This window comes from Dissoconium aciculare (assembly GCF_010015565.1).
Source record: "Dissoconium aciculare CBS 342.82 unplaced genomic scaffold K489scaffold_2, whole genome shotgun sequence".
NCBI lineage: Eukaryota > Fungi > Ascomycota > Dothideomycetes > Mycosphaerellales > Dissoconiaceae > Dissoconium > Dissoconium aciculare.
Window position 1 is genome coordinate 1,376,646 of NW_022984952.1, and position 24,952 is coordinate 1,401,597.

Sequence of the window (24,952 nt, forward strand, 5' to 3'; positions counted from 1 at the left end):
GACTAGTCGAGAGAGGTGAGAGGGCATGAGCCACGAGAAGCTTATCCCAGACCTTCGCCGAGAATTTGCGGCCCACTGTCTGTGGGAAAAGCACATGTTTTGATTTTTACCTGATTTTGGAATGCTGCGTATGGGAACGCGCGCCGAAACACCGATGTACTTCACACACAAAGTCGAGGATTGCAAATCCGGAATGAGATATCGATACACTCCCCAAAACTCACAAATGAAATCCAATCAAGTGTTACTCTTTGCTAGATCCTGATACTCCTGGCCGACGTGCTCGTAATCCGCAGAAAGATACTTGTCGATGCGCTTCGAGAGCCATTGCGTCATCTTCGCCAACTCCTCGCGCAATCTGCTAACAGATTGAGAGTCCATATTCGTATGAGCGATCAGATCGGGCATTGAGACTGCCGTCTTGTCAGTACGTCTTGGCAAGAATAATTTCCACGGAGCCAAGCACTCACCAAACAGGCGCAACAGATGTTCGCAGCCATACATGTCCGCCAGCGTCTTTCCCGCATGTTCACCATGACCAGACTCAATGTCCTTGTGCACATTATAGAACTGTGGCCGTTCGAAGCGATAGAGCAAAATGCGTCCAAGTGATTTGTTGAAGTACTCCTTCACGCCCGCGATGACCTCTTCGAGGATGTCGGCATCGGCGGAGCCGGGACGTCGCACGGCGCTCTCCGCTTCGTAGTATTGGTTGAGAAAGTAGCTGACGGATGTTTGCGCAGGGATCGGGACGAGCTTCTGCTCCTTGGTGACCTTCTCCCAGTCGTCGACGAGAATGGACTTCAGCGCGTCGGGAATGAAGAGACGCACGGCAGGCCGTCGGATGAAGTCCTCTTCCTACAGGATACGATGATGAGTTAGTCTAGCCTGGACCCGAGACCCACAGTCCACAGTGCAGAAGGGCGCGTGGTAGACACAGTCCGGACTATGCGAGGCGCTGAAGCCACACGATCGTTCTCGGACAGACTTGCCAAACATGAGGATTCACCGACATACCTTTTCAATACCTTCGAGTTCGCGGCCCCGCTTCGTCCCTCTCGGCGCTTGCGGTGCAGCAGAACTTCGTTCCTCGCTGCCACGCACCGAGGAATCCCCCACCTCGCCGCGGCGTTTATGTGAAGGTGGTGGAGGCTGTGGCGCTACTTTGCCTCGCCGTTGCATCTCCATGTCACGTTTGAGGTTGAGCGCGAGCTCCTTGTACTCTGGAGTGAACTTGCGAAGGCGCTGCTCTGGGACCCAGTCATCCCATCTGTTGAAATGATTAGCTGCCAGGCGCCAATTTTAGGTGCAGAAATTCACACGCGTAAGGATGGCCAATTTTCCGACCATGATTGCCATGGAAATCACGTCGCGATGAATACCACGGCTCATTGAAGGAGCACAAGCTGCATCTTCTCAAATGCGCAGATACGGCGATTGGTGGAGCGAGACGCACCGCCAGGGGGAGATTGCTCGATAGAACACATGTATGACTTACGTGTTCTTCCAGCCCTTGTAGTGCACGCGATACATGAAGCCATCTTTACCATCTGCCGGATCTCGTATCTTGTTGTCAAGGACTTTCGCTTCGTAGAGGAGCTCGCCGTGGAAACACAGCACTTTTTCGTCCTTGTCGTAGACGGGCTTCAGGCTGGGCGCCATGATGGCAACCCGACGAGCGTTGGTCTTGCTTGAGATTCTTGAAGTAAGTGTGCGAAACTTGTCGAGTACTTTTACGAGTCCTGCGGTGTCTCCGTAAATCAAAGAATTGTTATTATATGCGTCGTTGATGTTTGCTGGTTGTAGGAGGTTATCACTCGCACGCGTTTGGCAGTTGTGGCGCGTCTTCCCGCGTGGTGAGGGCCGACCATTCTCGAAATTGGCACGAAGTGTCCCCATTCCGTCTGCACCTACCTGGGGAACTTCACATTCAAGATTCTTCAAAGGATGAATTGTATCAAATTGTTGCGCTACATATTTATCCTCTAAGTATGTTCTTATCACAGAGGCTGCAACGTGAGATTCACTTCCATTATCGATCGTGGCAGTTCTAAACTGTGACTACACAGACTGCCGAAGCAATCGCTCTACAAACTATTGCACAGTCAAGAAGAAAGGCGGGTTTCAGTATAACAATGCGAAGGCAGCTCTTCACAATCTTCGAAGAAGACGGTCATCATAGCAAGGGGACTGGTCTCCGGCACCAGAGCACGATCAGGGTATACGTTGGTAAGTGTGCCGCGAAATCAGACGGCGCTCACCTGCAATACGCGAAGGACCAAGGAAAGAACGCGTGGAGTGCGACAAAGGCAGAATGCGTACTCACATGGGAAGGCAAGGTCAGGCCTAGATCAATAGGCTCTTCGGACTCTGGGATGTTCAATGAATATATGAAGTCAATGTGTAATTGTGATAGCGACTGACCTTAAGTATCGTTGACGTATAATCATTGCAAGCGCACGCCAGCAGTCTTTTGCCGCTTGCCTTCTCTGCCTTGAACATTCATCATTCCGCCCTCGGCGTCACCAACGTTCAGAACACCCTTCGCCATACTCTTCTTCTCGTCATCGATTTTCTTCAAGCGCTTCTCGGTCTTCTGCTTGCCCGAACCTTTGCCGTGGAACATGTGACTGAGGTGTTTGAAGGCTTCCTTTTGATTCATGTCGCGTCCGAATTCATCGGTATATTTGAGTTTCACGTCGGGTTTGTACTCTCGACTGAATGCCTCAGCAAGCTGTCGCTGAGCGTAGATCTCTCTCTGTTCGTTCTGTCGCTGCTGATGAGCATCGCGGTCCTTCTTGCTCATATTATCGAAGCGCCCGGTGCGGCGGTCTTCTTCTCGCTCTCTCTTAGCCTTTGCGTCAAATTCATCAAGGAAGCGTTGCTTCTCGGAAAGGAATTTGCTTCGTTGTCGCTCCTTCTCAGCAAGACTGTCAGCCGATTCACCCGACAGTACACCGCGCTTCCGTAACATGTTCAAAGACGCTGCAATGCCCTGTCCGACCATTGTCTCTTCATTGTCAAGGCCAGTTGTCATCAGGTCAGCGGGAGCTGATCCCTCGCGCTGAGCATGCTGTGCTCGCTCTTCTGCATCTTCAATCGCAGCGTATGATTCTTGGCCCATCTCGACGTCCCCTTCTTCATCGACACCATTTGTGTCAGTGGATCGGATGGTTTTTGATGTAGGTCGTAGATCATCTTCATCTTGCTCGGCTTCCATAGGATTGAGATTAGCAACGAATTCCGTGGTCTCATCGATAACAAAACCTCCTTCCTCTACCTCATCTTCTTCCACTTCCATTTCCTCTCGTAATTTCCGTGCCACCTCAGCAGCATCAGTTCTCTTACGCTTTTTGAGTATTTGACGGCGCTGCTCGGCAAGTTTCGCTTGCAGGTCTTCATCGTCGAACTCGATGGGATTTCGATACGTCTGATCCTGGTTATGGTCTGATATACCGGTGGTTTTCGAATTCGTCTCGATCGCTGATTGTTCAGGAATATCGTCTGTCTGTTCCTCAAATCGAGAGCGGCTTTTCTTCTCCTTCTTACTCTTCTTGGCCTTTTTGACTTTGACAGCGACGGCCTCTGCATAATCTGATATCGGGACATCGTCCTGTAGCATGTCAAGACTGATCTTGACACCTTTTGATTTATCACGCTCCTGGTCTTCAGAACGCCGTTGCTGTGCTCGATTGGAACTGCCCTGGCCGTCAAGTCTAAATTGCTTCGATTTCTTGCCATCAATCTCCTCGTCATATTTATACAGAATGTTCCGCTTTTCGTCTTGCTCAGTTGGGTCGTAGTCGGGCCGCCGTTTCTTAAGCAGAAGGTTCTCCTCTGTCTTTTCCTTGGCCTTAAGATCTGCATTCTCGAGTTCGTCGTCTTCGCTCTCTTCTCCAATCTCAGCGTCCTTGAGTGTCAGAATTTGTTCATCTGTCATCTCATCGAAAGCCTCGGCCTCATGAGCCACTTTGACGCCAGCGAGATCCTTCGACGTGTATTCCGGTTGTTCTTCTCTCGCAGCAAGCTCCTCCTCAATTTTGCGAGCCTTCTCGATTTCTCTTTGCCGCTTCTTCGCTTTCAACAGCCAACTCCGCGTGTCCATGTCATCTGTGACATTTGCCTCGCCCAGAGTCGTACCTGAGAGCCGCTCCTGGCGCGCGGCTAGATCGCGAGCCTTCTTCGCGGCTTGCTTACGCTCATCGCGCTCCCGCTTTTGTCGACGTTCCTGTTCAATTTTGTCCCAATTGCCGTCGGCTGCAGCGGCGCGTTTCTCGAGAGTGCTGAGATCATCGCGATCGTCGTCTCCAGTCTGATGGTCCTTCGATTTGAATTGCGCTCCTCCTGCTGGCGCAACTGTGGTTGGCAACAAGGACTGACCCAGAGTTTTCCGAATCTTGTTGAATTGCGCAATTGTTTCGGGATCCATGTTGTGCAATCTATCGCAAAATACGTTGATGGATAGATCAATCTCCAATTCCTGAAAGCTTAGCTGTGTCGACAATCCGATGAGTCGTCCGCGGAAGAGAAGCCCGCGTGTAGCACGTGATGTCGCCAGGCAGGACCGTGCTAGCGCTGCGTCGAAGCTTGGCGGTGCTGGAGGCATCAAATATTTTTGCCCCAGTTCTGCAAATTCTTTCTCTCACCACAGATCTGTGTCCAGCGATCCTGACGTGCCCTTTTGGGTACTGTCGGTCGATTTCTGCGACAGTTCGGCAATATATGGGAACTTCGTTTGCAATGGAGCAAGTCCGGTCGACAGATCTCAGAGCAACCGTGACGCATTCCTTGTAGCTCTTCGTGAGCTCGGTTTGTTGTCAGGGCGCTATATTCCAAGTCGTTCTCGAGCCCGTCGGGCACTGAGAGTTGGGAAAAACCATAGCTGCCTACATAACCAGAGACCGCACTTGGTCACTTCGAGAAACGCATTTCAAACACGAATACAGATGTGCGCACAGCAGAAGGTGGCAGGCGCAGCACTCTCGAAATTATGTCCACAAACGGAACGGACGAACAGCGCGTAAATCTGTGAATCGTTCGGTATCAAACCTTGGAAGTTATCGGATTGCAGAGATAGGTATGAAACCGTTGGTATCGAAATGACTGATGAAGCCATTTCACTTTTACGATCTCCTGTAGGCACGTTTCAATTCGCTCACATCCACTGTTGTGTCTGGATACATCCGGTTCATTCTTTGCATGTACATTGCGCTCCCATCCTCACCAGTTTGTCTGTGACCATCAGCATCCTCGGTGAAATCATACATGGTAGAGACTCGACATCCCACGTGCATAAAATTTCATCTTCAGACAGATAAACCAAAGGCTGGGAGATCGCCTGCCTCGGAATCGGCAAGGTGCCCTACATTAACAAACTAGTACTCGATTTGTGGTGATCGTCACAACGCTTGCTGTGCCGCAATCCCCTCATGCTCTTCTCATGATTTCGGCCGAATTCTCAGCGTGGTCGGCGAGGTGCGTTTGCCGCGAGATACTGCGATAGCCGGCTCGAGAATGATGTGGCTCACAGCTATGAGAAGAAGCGAACCGCGGAAGGTGACGTGAACAGTATCGCTTGCCGCCGATACACCTCCGTTGAGTTTTTTCGGAAAAGAGGTTACGGGCAGATCAACAAAGCTTACACCACAGCCGTACGCGCAACTAAACATTAACGTCGTCTAGTGTCCAGCTTAACCTGCAATTGCCGGCCAGTGCTATTTCGAGCTGATAGTGGATGGCAGGCGAGGCGGCAAGAGATTGGCGAGATCGAAATGCCGCATGTTTACAGTATTACGTGACCGTCCGCGTACTCATATGAAGGTTAGCCAGCTGCGCCCAACTTGAGTTACAGTATGCTGCAGACCTGCGTCAACAATTCGATTGCTACTGCGCACCATCTATCTTTCATTCACCTCTCTGATCGCGATGAAGATGGTACTCAGCCGGGTGAACAGGTTTCGCCGCGAGGTCGTTTTCATGTGCCTCTGCATCTCGCTGGCCAATGGCAACTTTGTGGCTATCAGGCAATTTCACACTAACACATCATCCGTGGCAAAACCCACGACTTCCACAGCCCTCATGGGCGACTTCATCCTGGCAGGTTTGGGTGCAACAGCAACGGCTTCTCCCTCGTCGAGACAAGATTCTGTGACGAGTGGTACGACGTTGGTGCCTGGATTATCGCCAACCACCAATTCTACCAAGACGAATGCTGATCAACAAAATTCACGGCCTTCGCCGACTTCCAGTGGTAACGCCAACTCAACATTGATCTCGACAATTGACCCGGCATGGGCAAAAGCTGCAGTCGGTTGCTATGAGTCCCTGTGGATTTGGCACGATAACTATCTATTATATTCTTCCCAACATGCGAGCACGACAAGCCTGGTGTATTGGACAGACTCATGGACCTCAACCAGACCAGATGGTCTGTCGGCCAGCCGTCTGACAACATTATGTGACGGTCATCCTCGAGCCATCGGATCAGTCACTTACTCGACTCAGACAGGGTCGTGGGAGTATAGCAGCCTGACGACATTGTATCCCACGATTCCAGTGAACTACCCAACTCCGCTCCCGTGCTCACTAGACCCATCGCAATGTGCGTTCATGTCGAAAGTCGTCTCTGTTGCTGTGTCTATCGCTTCGCAGAGTGCGAAGGATAATTCCAGCGCAACCAGCGTAATACCTCAGGCCCCATGCTTCACTCAGGACGGACAGACGGGCAGTGTTCCATTTGTTATTTCAACTATTACCCCCGCACCGACTTTGCTGCCAAAACCTACGGAAACTTGCGGCGATGGCACGGCCCTCGTATTTGCATCGGCTGTGCAGTTGCTGTACTGGCCAGTACTACGTGAAGATGTCAATCGGTCGGACTATTCATGGTGTAATAAGTTCGATCCTGATTACGATCATTCCGTCACGCGAGCTCCGTCCTCCGGCCATATTCCATACATCGAAGGCACGCGGACCGGAAGCGGGCCTAACGTGTTCGTCACGGGCAGCATCACAATCACATCTCCTGATATCGGTCTCGCTCTTACCAGCGTGAGCGGTAAATTCGGATGCAGCCCGGTGATTGAATCGACTATACTAACAATGCCGCGCTCTCTCCTGTCAAGTCAACGCGGTGCCCGTGTTTTTTTCCAATCGTGGCCATTCGATCTTGCTGACTTGAATTGGGTATGCCAGTCAAGTGACAGCAATGTATTCACAACGCAGTTTCACGAAGATTTGAATTGCTACCAGGACGTTCAGGCCTTGGCTTACTTCTCACATCAGGAGCGTTGGGACTTCTGGACACGGATGACAAGTAGCTCAAGGGAGGCTGCCATGTCCGTACCTATCGGTAGAGACTATCACCCAAGAGTAATCCCCGATCCGGAATTTTTCACCACTTGGCTATCAGAACATTTTGGAAGATACGCCTTGTGGATGCCAAATGGTAAGTCTGTGGAAAGTCTACACCTTGTGGGTGGAATCATGCTTATCGATGGGCCCAGGAATCTGGGATCCACCAATTGCTCTGGGTCAGGCACCTGCTGCAGCTGAAGCCACCGTTCCCGTCTTTGCTCCCACGACAGATCCGGCAACAGGTCTGCAAGTGACGACCGAAGCGAGACCTGTGCCTGCAAATCCCACGCAGGTCCCACAGACCACGCGTGAAACTATTGCAACCAGTACAATCTCTTCGCAGGCCGCTCCACATTCAACACAAACGGCAGATGTTCCCAAGACAACGTTCGTAGATCCGACAACCTCGATACATTTCAGTTTTGACCCTGAGACGCCAACTTCACCAAACTTGGTAGACACAACTCCCTCGTCCCATACAAAGGGAAGCACTGTCACGGTCAACGTGGTTGGGACCAATTTTGTGATTGGCGGTCATACTTTAGGCGTCGGTTCTGCAACAACTATCAATGGTCAACGCTTGTCACATGCCTCTTCCAATATCGTTGTAGGAACTGGTGCTGCAGCAGCGACGATGCCGGTTGACGCTTCTTCCTTGCTGCAGCAAATTACACTTGGGACTGCCACTGTCAATATCGGCAAACTTGACACAGGGGTTGTGCAGATTGGCTCCCAAAAGCTGACAGTCGGAGGATCTGTTCAGACGATCGAAGGACATGTTGTTAGTGCCGGCACCTCTGCTCTGATCGTTGGTCAGGGTTCGACTGCTGCGACCATCAGCCTCGATGGAGAATCGACTCAACAGCTAACGATTGTACCTACGTCCATCAACCACGACCAGGACCTTTCGACAGTCACTGTTGGCAATGAAGTTTTGACCGTGGGCGGCGCAGCACATACTGTTGATGGTCAAATCGTCAGCGCGGCTTCGAATGGTCTTGTGATCGGTGCAGGTTCTGGAACGATTACAATACCGGTCGTGTCTCAAAGGCCGAAGATTACAGTCATCACAGTTGGTTCGCTAACTCTCACGCGCTCTCCATTGGCTAGCGGGGCAGAGATTTTAGCCAATGCCGCCACAACAGTGACACTCTCGAGGAGCGGCTTGGCTGTGACAGTAGGCTCTGCAGTGGCCAGTCTAGGGACAGCAGGTCTGGTCGTGAACATCGGTGACCGAACAACAACCTATAGCAAGACTCGAACCACTTCTGAAATGCACACATCGACAAATACAGTTTCGTTACTATCAAAGAATAGTTCGACCACGCCTGGGACAAGCACCAACTCGTCGACTCCTATAAGCACGAAATCTACGGGCACATCCACATCATCCCCTCCAACAACTTCGACTGTATTGCAGGCCAGCGCCGCGCGCAACGATCTCAACTCTGCAACGTTATACGTACTCGCTGTGGGCATAGCCGGCATGACTTTGCTCATGGGACGATGAAAAAAAAGTTGATATGTCAGCCTCCACCACACAACACAATGGGTTGTTCGGCGTGCGTGTATCCATGCACTGTATGCCACTGCATTCCGGCCGAAATTTTTGCCACTGCGTCACTCGAACCTAATGAGAAGGGCAGCCTAACGAGAGCAGAATTTTCGCAAATGCTGCTGCAGGGCGATGCGCCAGAGCAATGAACAGACGCCTCTGTATTCCGACCTCGGACGACAATCCAAATACTCTCGGTGTGCATGGCAGGAGATGGCGGCGCGCTCTGTTGTGACTCAGACACAGATTCCGCTGGAGCGGATGGGATCGTAATTCCAACACGACATGCATTTCACGCGGTACGCCGTCCGCCGTGTTGACACCGAGCTACACATGCAGTGACGTGGGTCCACATGTACGAGGAAACGAGAATTAAGAGAGGCAGTTGCTAGCGATGTTGTCTCTTGGGTCGCCCATTCTGAGTTTTCGTGATGTTGCTTAGAGCAGTTTTGATCACATCCCGCAAGGATGAAGCAGGTATGAAGCAGGTATGTGGGTCTGACAGAGAGCTGCAGCGACGCATTGCGACCAGTCGGATGGACTGTATTGGACAGTACAGCAGGAAGACATTTCGAGAACCAGTCTGGACGTGGCACGATGTCGGCCACTCGTGTCTGCAGCCAATCAGCATACGAGCGCATTCGGCCCAATTTTTCTTCGTGCGTGGCTCCACTCGGCCCGCTTCACGTGCAGAATTTTTGTTCCTCATCGATCGATCCATGATGATGCGTCTCACTGTCAACTCTACAGCTATCTCAATGCGATATACACCCGTGAAACCAAGTGCGAATATGTACATCTTGGCGCACAACCGAAGCACATTTCATGTGAAAAAAAAACTTTATGTAGAGAATCGGTAGGCAGTCTCACGGCTCACCATCCGCGGAATTGGACCCAAGCATTTCTCAGACCGTCTCCAGCGGGCAATTTGTCAGGCGGACACTGCCGCGAGTTCGCCTTGACAGGTAGGGAGTTGGCAGCCGCATGCAGGAACAAACAAGCGCTGCAGTAGGCCGTATGCAACGACGACAATTTATCCCGATGCGTCTGGAAGGGCTGGCCATTCAAAGCAGCAGGTGCGCGCGGTGCCTCGGGAAGATGAGTGTCAGTATTGCTCAACCTGCTGCAGTACATTACTGTGACATCGTCATCAATATTGACGTGCGGTGAGGCGAGAAATCGTCAGGAAGGAAAACAATGGGTCGGCCTTGTATTTCGAACAATGCTATTGGACCATTGCGTCCACGCACCATGGCTGACGCGTCCAACGTCCTTCACGTGGAGAGCAACCGCTGCGGCACACTTTGGAACAGTAGGGTATGCGATACCAATACGAAGCCAGGAAATGTTTCGAAGTTGATTAATCTGGCGCACAGCGCAAGCGAGCACGAAAAGTACAGAGGCACGCACGCACGTCGGAGGGACGTCTGCTCACAGAGCAGCTCGACTGACTATGCTCTTCCATCGTGATCTATGACCGGCCGGTCGGCGATTCTCGTGCAATGCGATAGGGCTCTAATTGGTACATCGGTATGTAGGTGGGGACAAAAGTTTTCATGATGCATGCGTTGTTGAATTCATCACAATGGCATTCAGGCATTCAAGCGCAAGCCGTCCCTGCAGTATGAACAGAAAGAAAACCCCCAGCCGCACAGAGGAACGCCACGAACGCCAAAGAAGCACAAACGGATTCCCGCGTTGACGGCCATTGTTCGGAGCGCATCCACAGTGGATCATTGTTACGTTGGGCTGGAGTGCAAAGGAGGATTCTGGTGGGACTTCGCATCAGAACAGCGACGGGATTGGCCTTCCGCTTTGCCCAATCCGGCCGGTCTGCGACTCCCCGATGCGCGATGCCAACTTTTCACGGTCCAGAGCACTGAACCACGCATTCCCACGCATTAAGCTCGCAAAGGCTTCTGCAGGAACAAGCTTCACTTCTGATGAGAACCCGCCAATCGTCGCCTTGTGCCTCTCCGGGAGACAGCGGGATCCGTTGAGTGGGCTCGATCATGATGCGCTAATCCCAAAGCGATCTAGCTGTCCCATGGTGTTGGCATCACCATCTTTCCCCTGACCATTGTCCTGCCAGCAAACGGTTAGCACGACACACACCCACACGCGTGTCCTGCAACCACTTCGCAGCCCATGAAGCTTACGGACTAATCGGCATATGGCTGCCGTCAACACTCTAGCACAGTTCAATGCCCATCGCCAAGGGGGAAAATGTCCCGATGCCCTCCCCCATGCTACATGCTTCGATCGTGACAACGACTCTCGTGCTCTCAGTCCTTTACCATTCTGCCATCCTTCGTCAACAGGGATTACTCCACCACTCGTTACCCATTTTTTTTTTCTTCTTTTCGCTTCTTTCGGACGACGATATAGTCCTCGGCACGACGCCTCTCAATTCCGCAAGATTCTGATTCTGATCGCACGTCTTCATTCACTCTCTCAGCCCTGCTTGAAAATCATATCGCTCTCTTCGAATCGATACGGGAAGTGAATATCATTCCTCAATTCATTCTGCTTATCGATATCTTGACTCGCCGTCATCGCACTCCTTCAACAATTGTCACATAGGACTATACCTTCTCTTGGCAACATGAACAAAGTCATCGCCACAGCCGTGGCTCTCTTGGGCTCTGCTGCCCTGGTGCGCGCATCCAACCTTGCCTCTGGGAGAGCGATTGTTGTCAACAAGTGCTCCTACCCTGTGTACGTCAACAACGTCCCCGCTGCGGGTGAAGGCGGCGTCGAAGACAACTTTGGAGCTCTTGCTCCGGGCCAAACCTACTCTTCTCAATGGCAGGGATTGAGCAGCCCAGACGGAAAACACCACGATGGCTGGGCGATTAAGCTATCCAAGACTGCACAACTCGATACTGCGCATATCTTTCAATACGAGTACACTTACCAGCCGACCATCGACGCAAGTCAAGTGTGGCTCGACATGAGCTCAGTCGACAACATGGGTAACCCATGGCTCACAGAAGGCTGGACTATTGAGTCTAGCCTTCCTTGCAGCGATGAACTCAAGCAGATGGCTACATACACGTACTCTACCGACGACAAACATGGGATGCAGCCCACGTGCCCGTCGGCTGCTGACTTCACTGTCATTCTTTGCCAGTTCCCAGGTGGTTTGAGTGGATGGTCTTCGACTCCCTCCTGGTCCACGCCGGCTGCTCCATCTGGGCTCATTGGTGGCCTCGTCGCGGGAGCTACCAGCCTAATCGGTGGCATTGCATCTGACGTTCTTGCTCCCTTCACAGCTGCCGCAGCCCCGTCGGCCACGAGTACCTATGTCGCCCCTGCTGCCCCGACCACGACCGCTGCCCCGACCACGACTGCTGCTCCCGCAGCAACGGCAGCATCTTCGCCTTCACAACAGCAAGCGCCACAGCCTACTTCGACCTATTCGGTCGCACAGCACGACAGCGTCAACACCCCAAGCCCGACAACCTTGATCACCTCATATGCGCCCAAGACGTACGGTACCACCGTTGTCGAGGTTGAGACTGCCTGGGTTACGGAGATCGTCACCGTTAACGTTCCAACGGTCACGGAGTATGCCACTCGCCGTCGTGCACGTCACATGCACCACGCTGCGCACAACGCCTAAGCGCACACTGCCCACAAGCCCCACTCAAGCCAGCCAGTCTGCGCTACACATTCATTCAAACAATTTTGGAATAGATCTTATCCAAGTCTATCCACAGAAGACTATCGCGTCACTCCTTTCCGCGATCGCTCGATGCGAAGACTTGCTTCTAGAAGAGCCAGGACCTCTCAGCCCATGCCCGATCTTCGTCTGAGCGCGCTGTGCCGCCGCCGACGAGGGGAAAGAACATTGCCGGCTTTTTACACAACCTTCAAGATGGCCAGGTCGCCCTCGTCAGCTTCCTTCCACCTCCTGATCTTGGCTCCTTTGAGTCCAGAGATTCTTCAAATTTTCGCCTCGCTGCACTTATCACCAGCCAAGTAAATACCCCGTTTCGCGACTCACGAACCCTTTCTTGGCTACGATCACGACACCCCATTACTTCTTCATCATTGTCAACTTCTTCTCCGTCACATTGGCCCTTTTATGAAGAGCATCAGCGTCGCGCTTCAATCTTTTCGCGCTGTCCAGACAACTGGACTCTTCTCAAAGGTGGTCTGACAGGGCACGCACGCACAGGCTAGCGAGCGGGTAAAACTGTACCCTCGCTGTGTCCTTTGTCTTTTTTCCCGCGTGTGCGCCCAGAACATTCATTCATTCATTCATTCATTCTTTTATTTTCCTTTCTTTCAACTTCTTTCCCCTTTTGATCTTCATTCTTCTTTGAGTTATTTCTTCTTTTGGATTTTGAGACTGAGAAGGGAATGAGAGAGGGGTGCTAGATTCATGCAAACTCGCTTGTTCGTGCGTGCCTGCGCGTCGATCAAAACCCCCCAAGAATCTCCCTCGTCGTGTGTATAGGAGGAAACCTGCGAAGAAAGCTGCCCACGAACAAGCACAAGGACTTCCTAGATCTTGAGGCATATACATGTACCATTTGTGTGTACCTATGCGATGGAGAGAACCTGCTCTTTTCGTTACAAGTCAAATAGCATCAATCACTCTTTCGACACAGAAACATTTCGTGCCCCCCTTCATCTTTGTGAAAACATGCCATCGTATTTTCATCCCACAATCAACATCACCATCATCAAGAAACGCTCTCTCCACAGAACCGCATTTATCTAGGACACGATACACATCAAAAAACCCGAAAAAAACCAAACCATCCACCGTCGCCCGTGACGATGTCCAATAGATGAAGTTCCCTGCGGCGCAGCAATCAAGCAACCAACGATCAAACGGCTGTCGCTCCCAAGACAATGGGCGATCGCGAAATTAAGCCTTTTGGTCCAACGTCTGTCTCTCCTTGTGTTTCAGCCTCCGCTCGTGCGTGCGCGCGCCGCACGTTCGCGACTCACACGCACGCGCGTGTGGGAAACGCGTCACTGACGCGGCGAGGGAGGAGTCCAATTTCGGGTTTCGGATTCGTGCCTGTTTTACACTGTAATAAAAACAAGATTGCGTCTGGGATTATAATGGCTTTGTGTTCATCTGGTGGGGACGGGACCTCTCCGCTGCATTTTCTCTATTCGGGTGGAGAGGATGTCGATCGGTATTTTATGTGTCTCTCTTATTGTTGTGTGCACAGCGTGTGTACACGGCGCACGCACAATTCACGGTATGTACTGGATCATTTCGTGATGCATGCATAGGATACACGCGGGTCAAAGCCTATGTGTGTGCATCGACTCCAACTCGGGATTTCGTTGCCGGAAGAGAAAGGATGATGCATGTCGTCTTTTCCTGTGTTTCGATTGCGGCTGAGTGTCTATCGCTGGAAGCGCGCGTGCTGAATTCGTGCGCTATCATCTGTCTATATAATGCAGTATACGGCGAGGAACAGATCCGCCACGGCCATTGTTCCGGACAAGATGAGAGAGGTCGCCGAAAAGACCGAGAATGTAGCCTCAGCTTGAGTAGCTGGCAGTTCTGATCTGACCGCAGGAGTGAACGGAAATGGGTGACAGACGAGAGGCGCATCGATCCTCTCATACTGGATCACTGTGATAAATCCAGAGTGATTGTCTATCTCTAGATTGCGCGTTAGGACGAATGGCAAACGTCCTTCGTCCCAAGTGCATCAATGTGTATCGAATTCGCCAAAGAATCCATCACCCACGACGACATCTACATCTCTGAGTTGCATTTCATCTCGACGATCATTCACTTCAGCTCTTTCTGAGAATGTCCGGTGCGCCAGCCCACCTCTCCCGCTTTCTTCCTTTTTTCCTCTCGCTCTTTTCTCTTCAATTCCGCTCATAACAACTTCAAATGTCCCGTCACCCCATCCACCACGCTCCTAGGCCCAGGTCCAATACCCAAGACAGTCGCCGAACCCGCGGCGATCTGCGTGCGACCCGCGTCGTGAATGACCTGCGCGCAGAGGCCAAGGCTCACCGCTTGCGCCTGCAGCACCAGAAGGTCATCTTCGCCACCGTCGCATTTCAAGGCGATCTTGGCCTGGCCAAGTCGTTCCCAGCGGCGGAGGATTGGATGGATGGTGGTGGGATTATTGCCGCCGGTGCGCAGGAGAGTTTTGTAGCAGGCGAGGGTGGCGTGGGAACATTGGGCGGCGATTTTGCCTGTGAGGGTGATGAGTGGTTAGCGATCTGCATGTCAAGACAGTGACATCCGTGGGCATGCGAGTGCATTCCTCGTCGCTCTCGTCGAGTACGTAAAGCACATGCGAGTCGTGTGACGGATGACCATGTGCAGCGACTTTGGGTGGACAGAGGCACATGCCCGCTTCCTATCTCTGAGGCAAACCCCACACGGTATTTGGTCGCATGCACGATTGCCCAAAACTGATAGTCGCCGCGGAGAGACGGGTCGCTTCGTTGCAGAAGGACGGAAGAATTTTCAACGACGCAAGGTTTCACTCTGCAGCTTACCTTTGGTCATGCCGAGGTCGGTGCGAACGACAAAGACCATTTTGCACTCTTCCGTGTTGCCGTCAAAGGACTTGAGACCCTCGATCGATTCCTCCTCCTCCTCCTCTTCGCCGTCGTCGTCGTCATCGTCTTCGTCTTCGTCTTCGGCTTCATCCTTGCCTTTCGCGCGCGACACGCCAGACAGTGTCGCAGGTGATTTTTGGGAGCCACCGAACACACCAATGCTTTGCGCCTGACCGATGTAGTAGCCCATCAGGCCAGAAACGATGGCCGTGCCAATGGCGATGGCCGCGGCCGAGGGTGGAGGTCGGTCTGCCATTGGTGGTCGGCAACTTTCCCCTGCGCAATGTTTATCTATGAGAAATGAGCGACAGTGATGTCGGGTGATGTCGTTTCGCTGCCTAAGGTTGATTGTCGAGTGGGATGCTGCGTGTTGCGTGGGTGGAAGTTCTGTCAGATGTACCGAAACTTTTGTCTTTGTTGCATTTGGTTATCGATTGCAGGCGGAGCATGTCACGGTAGCTGTGTGAGCCGTGGGGAAGCGACTAGCGCGATGACGTGCGCAGGTATCTCAGGCAATGCGTAGACGAGAGTGTTGCACTCGTCGACGGGCGATGCACTCGACGGGCGAGGCAGTGACACGAAGTCAGAGGACAACATGGTGTCAGTGAGCGTGAGTTCAAAAGTTGAGGGAAGGGAATATGTCTGAGGCTTCCCACCGTGCTCATATTGTACTGGCAGGTCGTCGGTTTGGGGACAAGCGGGACCCATTCTCAAGTGCCCAGGTCTCTCGCCATATGCACCCCAGGAATTAGCGGCGTGGTGACTGGCCGGCAGTCCCTAGTGATCGCCGACATGGTTTTTTTTTTCTCAGGCATTCACTGATGAGGAAGGACATGCATGTGTTGCTTAGGAAGCAGACTGGTCGCAATGATCGTCTCTACGAAGCGTGGTTTTCCATCGCGCTGGCTGCGCTGCAAATTTGCAAGGTCGTCACCGTCTTCAGGGATCGGGCTTTAATGTTGGACGGTCTGGACGCTCATCACCCTTCGCACAGTGCATCCTCGGGATCTCACAGCTGCAGAAAACAAACAACCATCCCGCCGTGCACCTGCATCGACTGATGCGCGGAATGTGACGACTCGACAGAAGGTGGGATTGTTTCTGCACATCAACAACGAAAATGTGCCCAACACCCGCGTCCGGCATGCAACTCTTAGAGATAAGCGATCGGGTTATCGTGGTGTGGTGGAGGGGCACTCGACAGGCACTTGACTCCATGGAGTAATCGAGAGTGAAGGTCATGCGGCAGAAAAATGTTTATCGAGCCCAATGTGACGATAGCGAAAGCCAATCTGCAGGGTGATATAGTACTACTGTGACCGGAGAGCAGAGGGTGATGTCCTATCTCGGAATATGCTCGTGTGAGTCTAGATTGTTGTGATACCGTCCTGTAATATAATAAATCATGAGGTGATACTACATTCTACTAGGTGGTGGTACAGTATGGACAGCACTTGATTGAATATGGTAACGGTCCCTGATCATCAATCGAAGTTCACCGTCCTCTCTCTCTCCGTGCGGCCAGCCCTGGCGCAAAGTCCAGCACCACCGAGATCTCCGCTTTCCGCCCGAGAGAAAGTGTGTGAAGGGCTAGCAGTGGGAAATGATCAATGATGATGACGGCCCTGGAGTAGTGAGCACGCAATTCTTCATCCCTCTTGCCCAATTCCCGCCTGGAACACAATTCCGCTCCCATGAATGGCTCGCGCTCATCCATCACACCGCATTGTTCATGTCAAGCGTGATGAGGGGGCGTTCCGGTGTCATATCGTGACGGCGCACTGCCCAGGTGGATTGGTCACATTCCGCGAAGAGGGAAGATTTCTTGTCCAAACTCCGATTCCGAGCCGAAAACTGCATGGATTGGGCTGCATCATCACCGCAGCTTCGCCATTGCCCTCCACTGCTACACTTCCACTGCAGGTTCTATACCTATACGCATTCGTATTACCATACTACACAAGTTCATGATTACCAACACACTTCTTATTGATTGTATGCCTGCGCGGTGACTTTCCCGACCTCCTCCTGGTTCCATGAATATCACCGTGTCATGCATGGCTCGAGCAACAATGACTATTTCTAAGACAATTCATCTTCTCATCTCTGCTCTTCTCTTCTCTTCTTCTCCATCCACGTCAATCCTCCTCCTCTAATCCCACTTCATGATCATTGTTGACATAACTGCATACATCCCACATCTGCCTCCCACTCGGAACAACACCTTCACGAACAAGTTCCACATCTACAACATCTAGAATACTTATCGTCGTGTGGGGTAATTAGTCCCATTGCCTCTGCTTGCGAAGTCGGTAGTCAAGGGCCCGTGTGTCTTCTCCAGACCGACTAATAACGACACTATCCAAGACCTTTTTTATTATATCTATTGATCGCCTGCCTGCCCAAGGTATTCAAGAAAATCTCTCACGATACCCGCTCCTTCTACTCCTTCTGCTACGCCTTGTCGCCGCTCCTCCACTTGGATTGATATCACTGCTCCTGTGAACATCATTGGAACAGGCCTGCTCGCATCTGGCTACATCACCTCCACACCCACATATCACCGCGATCATGGATCGTCCCAACAAACAAATCCCAGACACTCCTCCAGTCTCACCGCCCACGGGGTTTGCCGGCCAGAATGGCTTCAGCACGCCGCTCTTTCCCTCCCAGCCCAACATCCTATACATCATGGCCGATCAGCTGGCCGCTCCTCAACTCAAGATTTACAACGAAAAGTCACAGATCAAGACTCCTCACATTGATAAGCTCGCAGAGCAATCAGTGGTGTTCGAGTCAGCGTACTGCAATTCTCCCTTGTGCGCGCCCAGCCGAATGGCAATGATCACCGGTCAATTGCCCTCCAAGATCGGCGCCTACGACAATGCCTCTCCCATCCCTGAAGATACTCCCACATACGCGCACTATCTCCGAAATGCTGGATACGAGTGTGTCCTAGGCGGAAAGATGCACTTCATTGGTGACCAGCTTCACGGCTACGAATACCGATTGACTGCAGACATCTATCCCGCCGATCTGGGTTGGTCAGTGAACTGGGACGAGGCGGACACTCGTCTGGAGTGGTACCACAACAGCTCATCGATCTTGCAAGCTGGACCCTGTGTGCGGAGTAACCAGCTCGATTACGATGAGGAGGTCATGTACAAGGCCCAGCAGTTCCTCTACGACCATGTCCGCAAACCTGCAGGCAGCCGACCATTCTGCTTGACCGTCTCCCTCACTCACCCTCACGATCCCTACACCATCGAACAAGAGTACTGGGATCTTTACGAGGGGGTCGACATTGATCTGCCAGAAGTTGACATTCCCAAGAGCGAGCAGGACCCGCACAGCAAGCGTCTTCAGCACGTCGTCGATCTCAAGGACTACGAGTTCACTCCAGAGCAGATCAAGAGGGCCCGACGCGCCTACTACGGAGCTGTCAGTTATGTGGACGACAACATTGGAAAACTTCTGGCGACTCTCAAGAAGTGCGGTCTCTCGGACAACACCATTGTCATCTTCTCTGGTGACCACGGTGACATGCTCGGCGAGCGAGGACTGTGGTACAAGATGTCTTACTTTGAGTCGTCGGTTCGCGTGCCGATGCTGGTCAGCTACCCATCACAATGGCACCCACACCGCGTGCCCCAAAACGTCAGCACCCTCGACATTCTTCCCACCCTCGTCGACATCGTCGGCGGTCGCCTGGTCCCCGGTCTGCCGATGGACGGAGTCTCACTCCTGCCACACCTCAAGGGCGCCGACACCCACGACACAGTGTTCGCAGAGTACATGGGCGAAGGCACCGTCGCTCCGCTTATGATGATTCGCCGCGGACCATGGAAGTACACCACCTGCCCAGCTGATCCCGACCAGCTCTTCAACCTCGCCACCGACCCGAAGGAGCTGCAGAACCTCGCCGCGCCGGGCGCCACCCTCGACGACGCCACCCGCGCGGTCCTGGACGCTTTCGTCGCCGAAGCCCACGCCAAGTGGGACATGCCGGCCATCACCGCCAACGTCCTGCAGAAGCAGCGTGCGCGCCGCTTCTGCTTCTCTGCCCTCAAGCAGGGTAAGTGGACGAGCTGGGATTACTCGGTGCCGGACGACAGCCGCGACAAGTACATTCGTAGCCACATGGACCTCGACGATCTGGAGCGCCGCGCGAGGTACCCGATCGTGGATACTCACGGCAACACGGTCTCCCGCCCGGTCGCTGGGACGCAGGCTTCTGCACTGCTCTCCAAGAAGGGAGCAGTGGCTGCCGATCGGGCGATTCCACACCAGGCCGGTGCTCTCGGCCAGTGAGGTGAATTGCACCTTACCATTGGTTTACCTTGATTCCCTACTATTTGATGCGATTTTTTGAGCGATGGCGCCTGGACAAGTTGCTTGCTTTTCTCGGGTGTCCTTTGATGATGATGGGCGTTGGGGATTGCCTTTGACTTTTCCCCTTTTTTCTCCCTTTTCGGAAGCATGTTGCGGAACACGATATCCGGGCGACGTGCAATCACGACGATGACGACGACGACGACGAAGAAGACGACAGTTGATGATCCAATCTAGGATTCACAAAAGCTTGGGGAATTTGGACCATCGAATGAGACGTGGAGCCCACAAATACGGTGTTTGGGGATGGCTTTTGGACAATGTTGCAGAGCGATCGCGGAACCAACAAAAGCATTGCATGGAGCGTGATGTTCGGTCAAGGGCGAGTGATCATCTCGCGATGATGGCAAGCTCTGTTCGTTTCGACGGCTCAATGGCATTTGGATGTGGTGAGCAGGTCGAGCGGTTCTGAAGGTTTCGGGAAAATGTTGTTTTGTCTTCGTAGATAGTATACAAAAACCAACAGTTCGAAACACCACAACTTCCACTGTCTGCTACTCGCCGACAATACCTTACGCCATCTCGTTACCATACCAGTAATGCCTAAGCAGGTGCAATCGTCAAGGATAAGTACAAAAAAGCACGATGGAACAGGATGGACAGCTCAAGGGTCCTGGAGTGGAGCTCTTGAGATATCTCCAGTGACGATTAATAGATTTAGAGATGGTCTATCAGCATCACTTGAGAGAACGGCAGGGTCTAATCTGATATGATTGTCAGATGAGAGTCGAGAGCGGCTATCAATGCGATCATCCAGCTTTCATGTTGACCCCGGGATATTTTGAAACACGAACATCTCTGAATTCAAATTGTGGTAAGCTCAACCCTGAATGGCATTCATGAATAGCTACAACCCTAGTTAAACACATATCCACATTTATGTTCAACAGGCCTAGAGATTGACGAGTCCAATATCCCTGGCCATGCTGGATAAGAACTGTATATTCCCGTTTTCCTATACCCTTCCGAATGGTTATTGTATCCAATGAAGCAACACTCAGATATGAAGTACTCCGTCTATGTCCTTCCGTCCTGGGAAGAAGACATGCACTCCAGCTTCGAAAGATGTTGGGGCAGACTCCCCTCTATCCCCGAACCCTTTCCCCTGCAGCTCGCTTCCCGCGTTCGAGCCGAACAGGTCGAAACGCATCCTGAAACGCAGCGCGCATAGCAGGGCAGCTGGAAGAGAGCTCCACTTTTCCAACACGGGCTGTTCCTCCTCAAACCGCTCGGTTGCTCTTTCCACAGCGAAGGCGCAGAAAGCCGTTTCCTCCGCGGCCCAAACCGGGCGTCCGGCGATCAGAACGCAGACTGAGAAGGTAGAGGACAGTAGAAAGGGCCACGCGTCCGACGGCGGCACACGACTCCGGGATGGGGAGCCATGCGTGTGAACCACGACAGGGGAAAAAAGGTAGGCAGAAAAACCGGATTGCTCGCATGCGATGAAACACGGATGTCCTGCGGGAGTTCTCGTCTTTCGCAGATGGCGCATGGTGGTCATCAGGGGAGATGTCGGGAGGGTTCTACTACTGTGTGTGGCAGGACAGACGGACTCGACGGGGGATTCCCATATTCCTCCTGCACGGGTGCCAATTCGATAGAGCGTGCTGTGCAGGAACGACGAGGTGAGGGAGTTTGCAAAGCCGAGCCAGTCGTATCCATTGCGTTCCGAGCCATTTGATGATTGAGCATGATTCAGGCATGTACACTGCTCCAGGGCGCTCTGCTCCGCGATCACGAGACTGGTTTCGTTCAGTCTATAAAACCCGTTAATGCTCACCTACCTAGGCATACCAAACACGGCATAAGATGAGTAATTCTGAATACATCAATGCAAATAGTGACATGTACACTCCACATGACAAGTCTGCCCAGGTGTGCAAGCGTTCAAACATGTGGAAACTTATTGCTAGGAAAGGCCCGAAAAGCCCCACCTAGGCACCCATGAATAATAATACATGGCACTGGTGGGGCCCAGCCGCGCACGCCACCACGTTGCTATCGTCTCGATACCGCTGTAGAGAGACGGGAAGAAAGAAAGAGAGAAAGAGAGCGGGAGAGAGGAATGGCATAGGAAATCCGGAATAACCACTTCGCCTGGCACCCACCTGACATGCAAAGATACCCGCCGCGCAGCAGGACGGCAATAGTTGCAGAAATCGGGATCTCTTTCTGCCAGTCAGAATCCCTCAAAGGATGTCGGCAGCGGGGGATGGGGCGGCGAATACGAGAAATTCAAAATTCGATAGCGTTGGAAGGGAGTGAGTGGACGTCCTACAATACGTGCTCTCTCCTCCGATTTGGCTGATGATGAGGGACGGACAGACATCCTTGATCGTGGTGGTGGTGGTGGTGCACAGGCTTGTCATGCAGGAGGCGCTGCTCCGATGCACCTTTGATCCCGGACAGAACGAGTGATACCTACCTAGCGGCTGGTCTTCTGGATTGCTTCACAAAGGCGTCGTAATCCTCCGCGGTGCCAAGCGATGGCGAGAGTGCGCGATGGAAAGCAAAGCCCGGGAATGGGAAAATTGCTCGTCCAATGAAAACTAGGATGCTCACCCAGAATATCGAGATGGGATTTCTCCTCTGCCTGTCACGTTCGGACCAGATGATCAGAAGCGTACTACGTGTAGGACAGACACCACGTTCATCAGTCCTTCGGTGCAGACCACGTGCATGCGTGAGGACCAGCCTGCGACAGGTTCTCGACATGGGTTGCGTGATAAAAGCGCAGGGCATATCGTCATGTTGTGACTATGTATGTATTTCATGTATCATCAGAGATAGCACGATGCCCGAAAGCACCCAGCCCTGTCGTCGCTCCACGATCATCTCTTCAGGGTGAATTCCATGATCACCCGTCCATCGCGATGATGCCATCGTCAGCCGCGACGTCGTCACACCATGTCGTGATGCTACTTGCGACCGTCGATTCCGAGTCGGTGGATGTCTGGAACAAGTGGCGGACAGTGATGATGACGATGATGATGAGCTGACGGGTGGATGGTAAGCTGATGTGGCGCGCGATGTGACAGTGCAGGAAACCCTGTCGGAAAGCTCTATACTGGAGGCTGGCATTGGGGATGTTTCTCCGCTGGTCTCCTGGTGCGGTACTGTATTCAGCTGGAGGGTCGGAGAGAAAAATCAAGGCCTGGACAAGCTCTAGAGAGCTCTGGAGCTAGATGACATGCAGCAGCCGCGATGGCGAGAGAGCTCCAGCTTGCGAAGCTCTAAAAATAGTTGACGAAGCTCTCGAGTGACGACCTCATCGATCGTCCGAAGAGCGCCACTGGTCCATGATGCCTTATGGTTTATTATAAATTTTGCGATTGAAAGGTATATCCCTGCCACAAGTAGTGGAGGGAGAGGTGTCACACGAAGATCACGACTTGACGATCTCGACCACGACATGCATGGCAGATCTGCCAAAAGAATGCTACCTGCGTACGCAACATTGATGATCACTCGCGGCAGATCACCTTGACAATTCGTAAATCACACACGGGTGGCGTGGAGGACAGAGTTCGATCCCGCATAACGTGGTTCCACCGACCTGGCAGCACTGCATTGTCGAGCTTCAGAGAGGTCTACCGATTGCTGCTCTCCATCCTCTGCCACCGACGAACCGTCAGCGATGCAGACGATCTCTCGGCGTAGGAACGATGAGTTCCCTCTGGACACCTCCGCCGGGGATCCTTGCACGCCCGAAGCGATTTACGGCCGGGATGGGAAATTGATAAGGAAACAAATCATATCGGGACATCTCATGGGTAGATGCAGTGAGGACAAGCGACATCGCTGTCGCACCAACACTTTGGATCAATGGAAGCTAGTAAGCATGCTTTCATTCATTGCGACCGTTGGATCGAGGGCAGCGAGGGTTGACACGGGCGATTGGAATTGCGGAGAAAAGATTGGAGATCAATGACAGCACGAATGCGGATCATCACTTGTCGATGACATATCTTGAACGTTTCCACCTACGCTTACTAGTGTCTGTCGATGGGTAAACGAATACGGGGTGGATTTACTTTTTGCTGGATATGTTATTGCCCTGTTCGCTGACCACGATCCAACGAAGTTTCGCCCGACATTGTGCGTGCACGGCATCTTTCAAGCCATGTGGAGGCAACTGTTGTATTTGGGTGTAGTTCGTATTCATTTGATTTGATTGCCCAGGTGATATTGCCCGTTTGGATGTCTCGTAGGGAGAAATGTGTTTCCCCGCAAAAGCCGGTGTGATGATATCCTTTCATGATTTATTCTCTCAGGATTTGATTTACATGACGTAGGTGCTGGTTAGCCTGGATCATCTTTAGAACTTAGAAAGATGTGTGAGGTCAGAGCGCGATCTCGATGTGAGCGGCAAAAGCAGATGGACAAGCCACTAGCGGATGAACTGGGCCGGGCGCAACGTTCCCCCATAAGCTTCTTTTTCCTCCTCCGCGACGCCGCCGCCGCCGAGATTGAGGCAATTCGAGCGAGCAGGCTGCCATGGGCCGCAAAGTGTTCTTGGCGGTGATCATCATGAAGACGTTCAATTGCACCGTGCGTTGCTACAGGAAGGATAGCTGCGTGCGAGGATTTCCCGACTGTAGATGGGTGTCCATGTGCCTGTAGAGGGGGGAATGGTAGGCATTGCGGCACCTCTGAACTCACACGGCGGAATCTTGGCATTCCGACACGCGTTCAAAGCTTTGTGGGAACACGGAGCACTCATGCCGTACTCAATCTCGGCATCTGCTGTGTGATCGAACGCACGACGAGAATCAATGCACAGCATGCTTTCTGAACTGCACACGATTGCGGGAAATTGATGAATGCAATACAAGATACATACTCTCGACCTCATGCATGAAATGCTATTATCAGCGGCGAGCACGGGACTAATTCGCTCAACGACCGTAGTAAGGAGGTCGATACATGTGTTGGAAGACGCGAGCCATACCCTTTCCAGCGGGCATGCCGTTTGGAGCGGGTTGAGGGCCGACACACACGCACTCTCCATCTCTCCATCTCTCTCTCTTCCCCTCTGCCTCTCCGCTGAGACGCGTCGTTCGCGGGAGAATCTTGACCACCCAGAAA

General features: G+C 52.5%; 9 protein-coding genes across 9 annotated transcripts; 3 read left to right on the forward strand and 6 right to left on the reverse strand.

Annotated features, from left to right (window-relative positions):
* Window positions 1-10: 10 nt before the first annotated feature.
* On the reverse strand, window positions 11-1,799 carry K489DRAFT_376711 (MRG-domain-containing protein). Its single transcript, XM_033603982.1, has 4 exons — window positions 1,499-1,799; window positions 1,018-1,270; window positions 471-858; window positions 11-413 (listed from the first exon to the last, which is right to left on the reverse strand). The coding sequence occupies exons 1-4, from the start codon at window positions 1,660-1,662 to the stop codon at window positions 238-240; spliced, it is 981 nt and encodes a 326-aa protein (XP_033463346.1). The 5' UTR covers window positions 1,663-1,799; the 3' UTR covers window positions 11-237.
* Window positions 1,800-1,967: 168 nt separating this feature from the next.
* On the reverse strand, window positions 1,968-4,483 carry K489DRAFT_332178 (uncharacterized protein). Its single transcript, XM_033602155.1, has 2 exons — window positions 2,425-4,483; window positions 1,968-2,370 (listed from the first exon to the last, which is right to left on the reverse strand). Exon 1 carries the CDS (start codon window positions 4,427-4,429, stop codon window positions 2,447-2,449), a length of 1,983 nt encoding a protein of 660 aa, XP_033463347.1. The 5' UTR covers window positions 4,430-4,483; the 3' UTR covers window positions 1,968-2,370; window positions 2,425-2,446.
* A 2,862-nt stretch (window positions 4,484-7,345) lies between these two features.
* K489DRAFT_376715 (uncharacterized protein) lies at window positions 7,346-8,489 on the forward strand. Its single transcript, XM_033603983.1, has 3 exons — window positions 7,346-8,180; window positions 8,239-8,315; window positions 8,391-8,489. The coding sequence occupies exons 1-2, from the start codon at window positions 7,496-7,498 to the stop codon at window positions 8,292-8,294; spliced, it is 741 nt and encodes a 246-aa protein (XP_033463348.1). The 5' UTR covers window positions 7,346-7,495; the 3' UTR covers window positions 8,295-8,315; window positions 8,391-8,489.
* A 2,593-nt stretch (window positions 8,490-11,082) lies between these two features.
* K489DRAFT_112093 (uncharacterized protein) lies at window positions 11,083-12,661 on the forward strand. Its single transcript, XM_033598904.1, has one exon. The coding sequence runs from the start codon at window positions 11,517-11,519 to the stop codon at window positions 12,534-12,536; it is 1,020 nt and encodes a 339-aa protein (XP_033463349.1). The 5' UTR covers window positions 11,083-11,516; the 3' UTR covers window positions 12,537-12,661.
* Window positions 12,662-14,359: 1,698 nt separating this feature from the next.
* K489DRAFT_350807 (PTH2-domain-containing protein) lies at window positions 14,360-16,205 on the reverse strand. Its single transcript, XM_033602433.1, has 2 exons — window positions 15,410-16,205; window positions 14,360-15,100 (listed from the first exon to the last, which is right to left on the reverse strand). The coding sequence occupies exons 1-2, from the start codon at window positions 15,726-15,728 to the stop codon at window positions 14,775-14,777; spliced, it is 645 nt and encodes a 214-aa protein (XP_033463350.1). The 5' UTR covers window positions 15,729-16,205; the 3' UTR covers window positions 14,360-14,774.
* Window positions 16,206-18,043: 1,838 nt separating this feature from the next.
* Window positions 18,044-19,783, forward strand: K489DRAFT_313475 (choline-sulfatase; the record flags this gene model as incomplete). Its single annotated transcript, XM_033600938.1, has 1 exon — window positions 18,044-19,783. The coding sequence occupies one exon, from the start codon at window positions 18,044-18,046 to the stop codon at window positions 19,781-19,783; it is 1,740 nt and encodes a 579-aa protein (XP_033463351.1).
* A 903-nt stretch (window positions 19,784-20,686) lies between these two features.
* Window positions 20,687-21,774, reverse strand: K489DRAFT_376718 (uncharacterized protein). Its single transcript, XM_033603984.1, has one exon. The coding sequence runs from the start codon at window positions 21,354-21,356 to the stop codon at window positions 20,862-20,864; it is 495 nt and encodes a 164-aa protein (XP_033463352.1). The 5' UTR covers window positions 21,357-21,774; the 3' UTR covers window positions 20,687-20,861.
* A 454-nt stretch (window positions 21,775-22,228) lies between these two features.
* Window positions 22,229-22,657, reverse strand: K489DRAFT_112496 (uncharacterized protein). The gene has a single exon (XM_033598905.1). The coding sequence runs from the start codon at window positions 22,604-22,606 to the stop codon at window positions 22,286-22,288; it is 321 nt and encodes a 106-aa protein (XP_033463353.1). The 5' UTR covers window positions 22,607-22,657; the 3' UTR covers window positions 22,229-22,285.
* A 1,197-nt stretch (window positions 22,658-23,854) lies between these two features.
* On the reverse strand, window positions 23,855-24,875 carry K489DRAFT_419571 (uncharacterized protein; the record flags this gene model as incomplete). The annotated part of the gene is made up of 2 exons (XM_033608212.1): window positions 23,855-24,459; window positions 24,527-24,875. 2 exons carry the CDS (start codon window positions 24,873-24,875, stop codon window positions 24,167-24,169), a joined length of 642 nt encoding a protein of 213 aa, XP_033463354.1. The 3' UTR covers window positions 23,855-24,166.
* Between the last annotated feature and the right edge of the window lie 77 nt (window positions 24,876-24,952).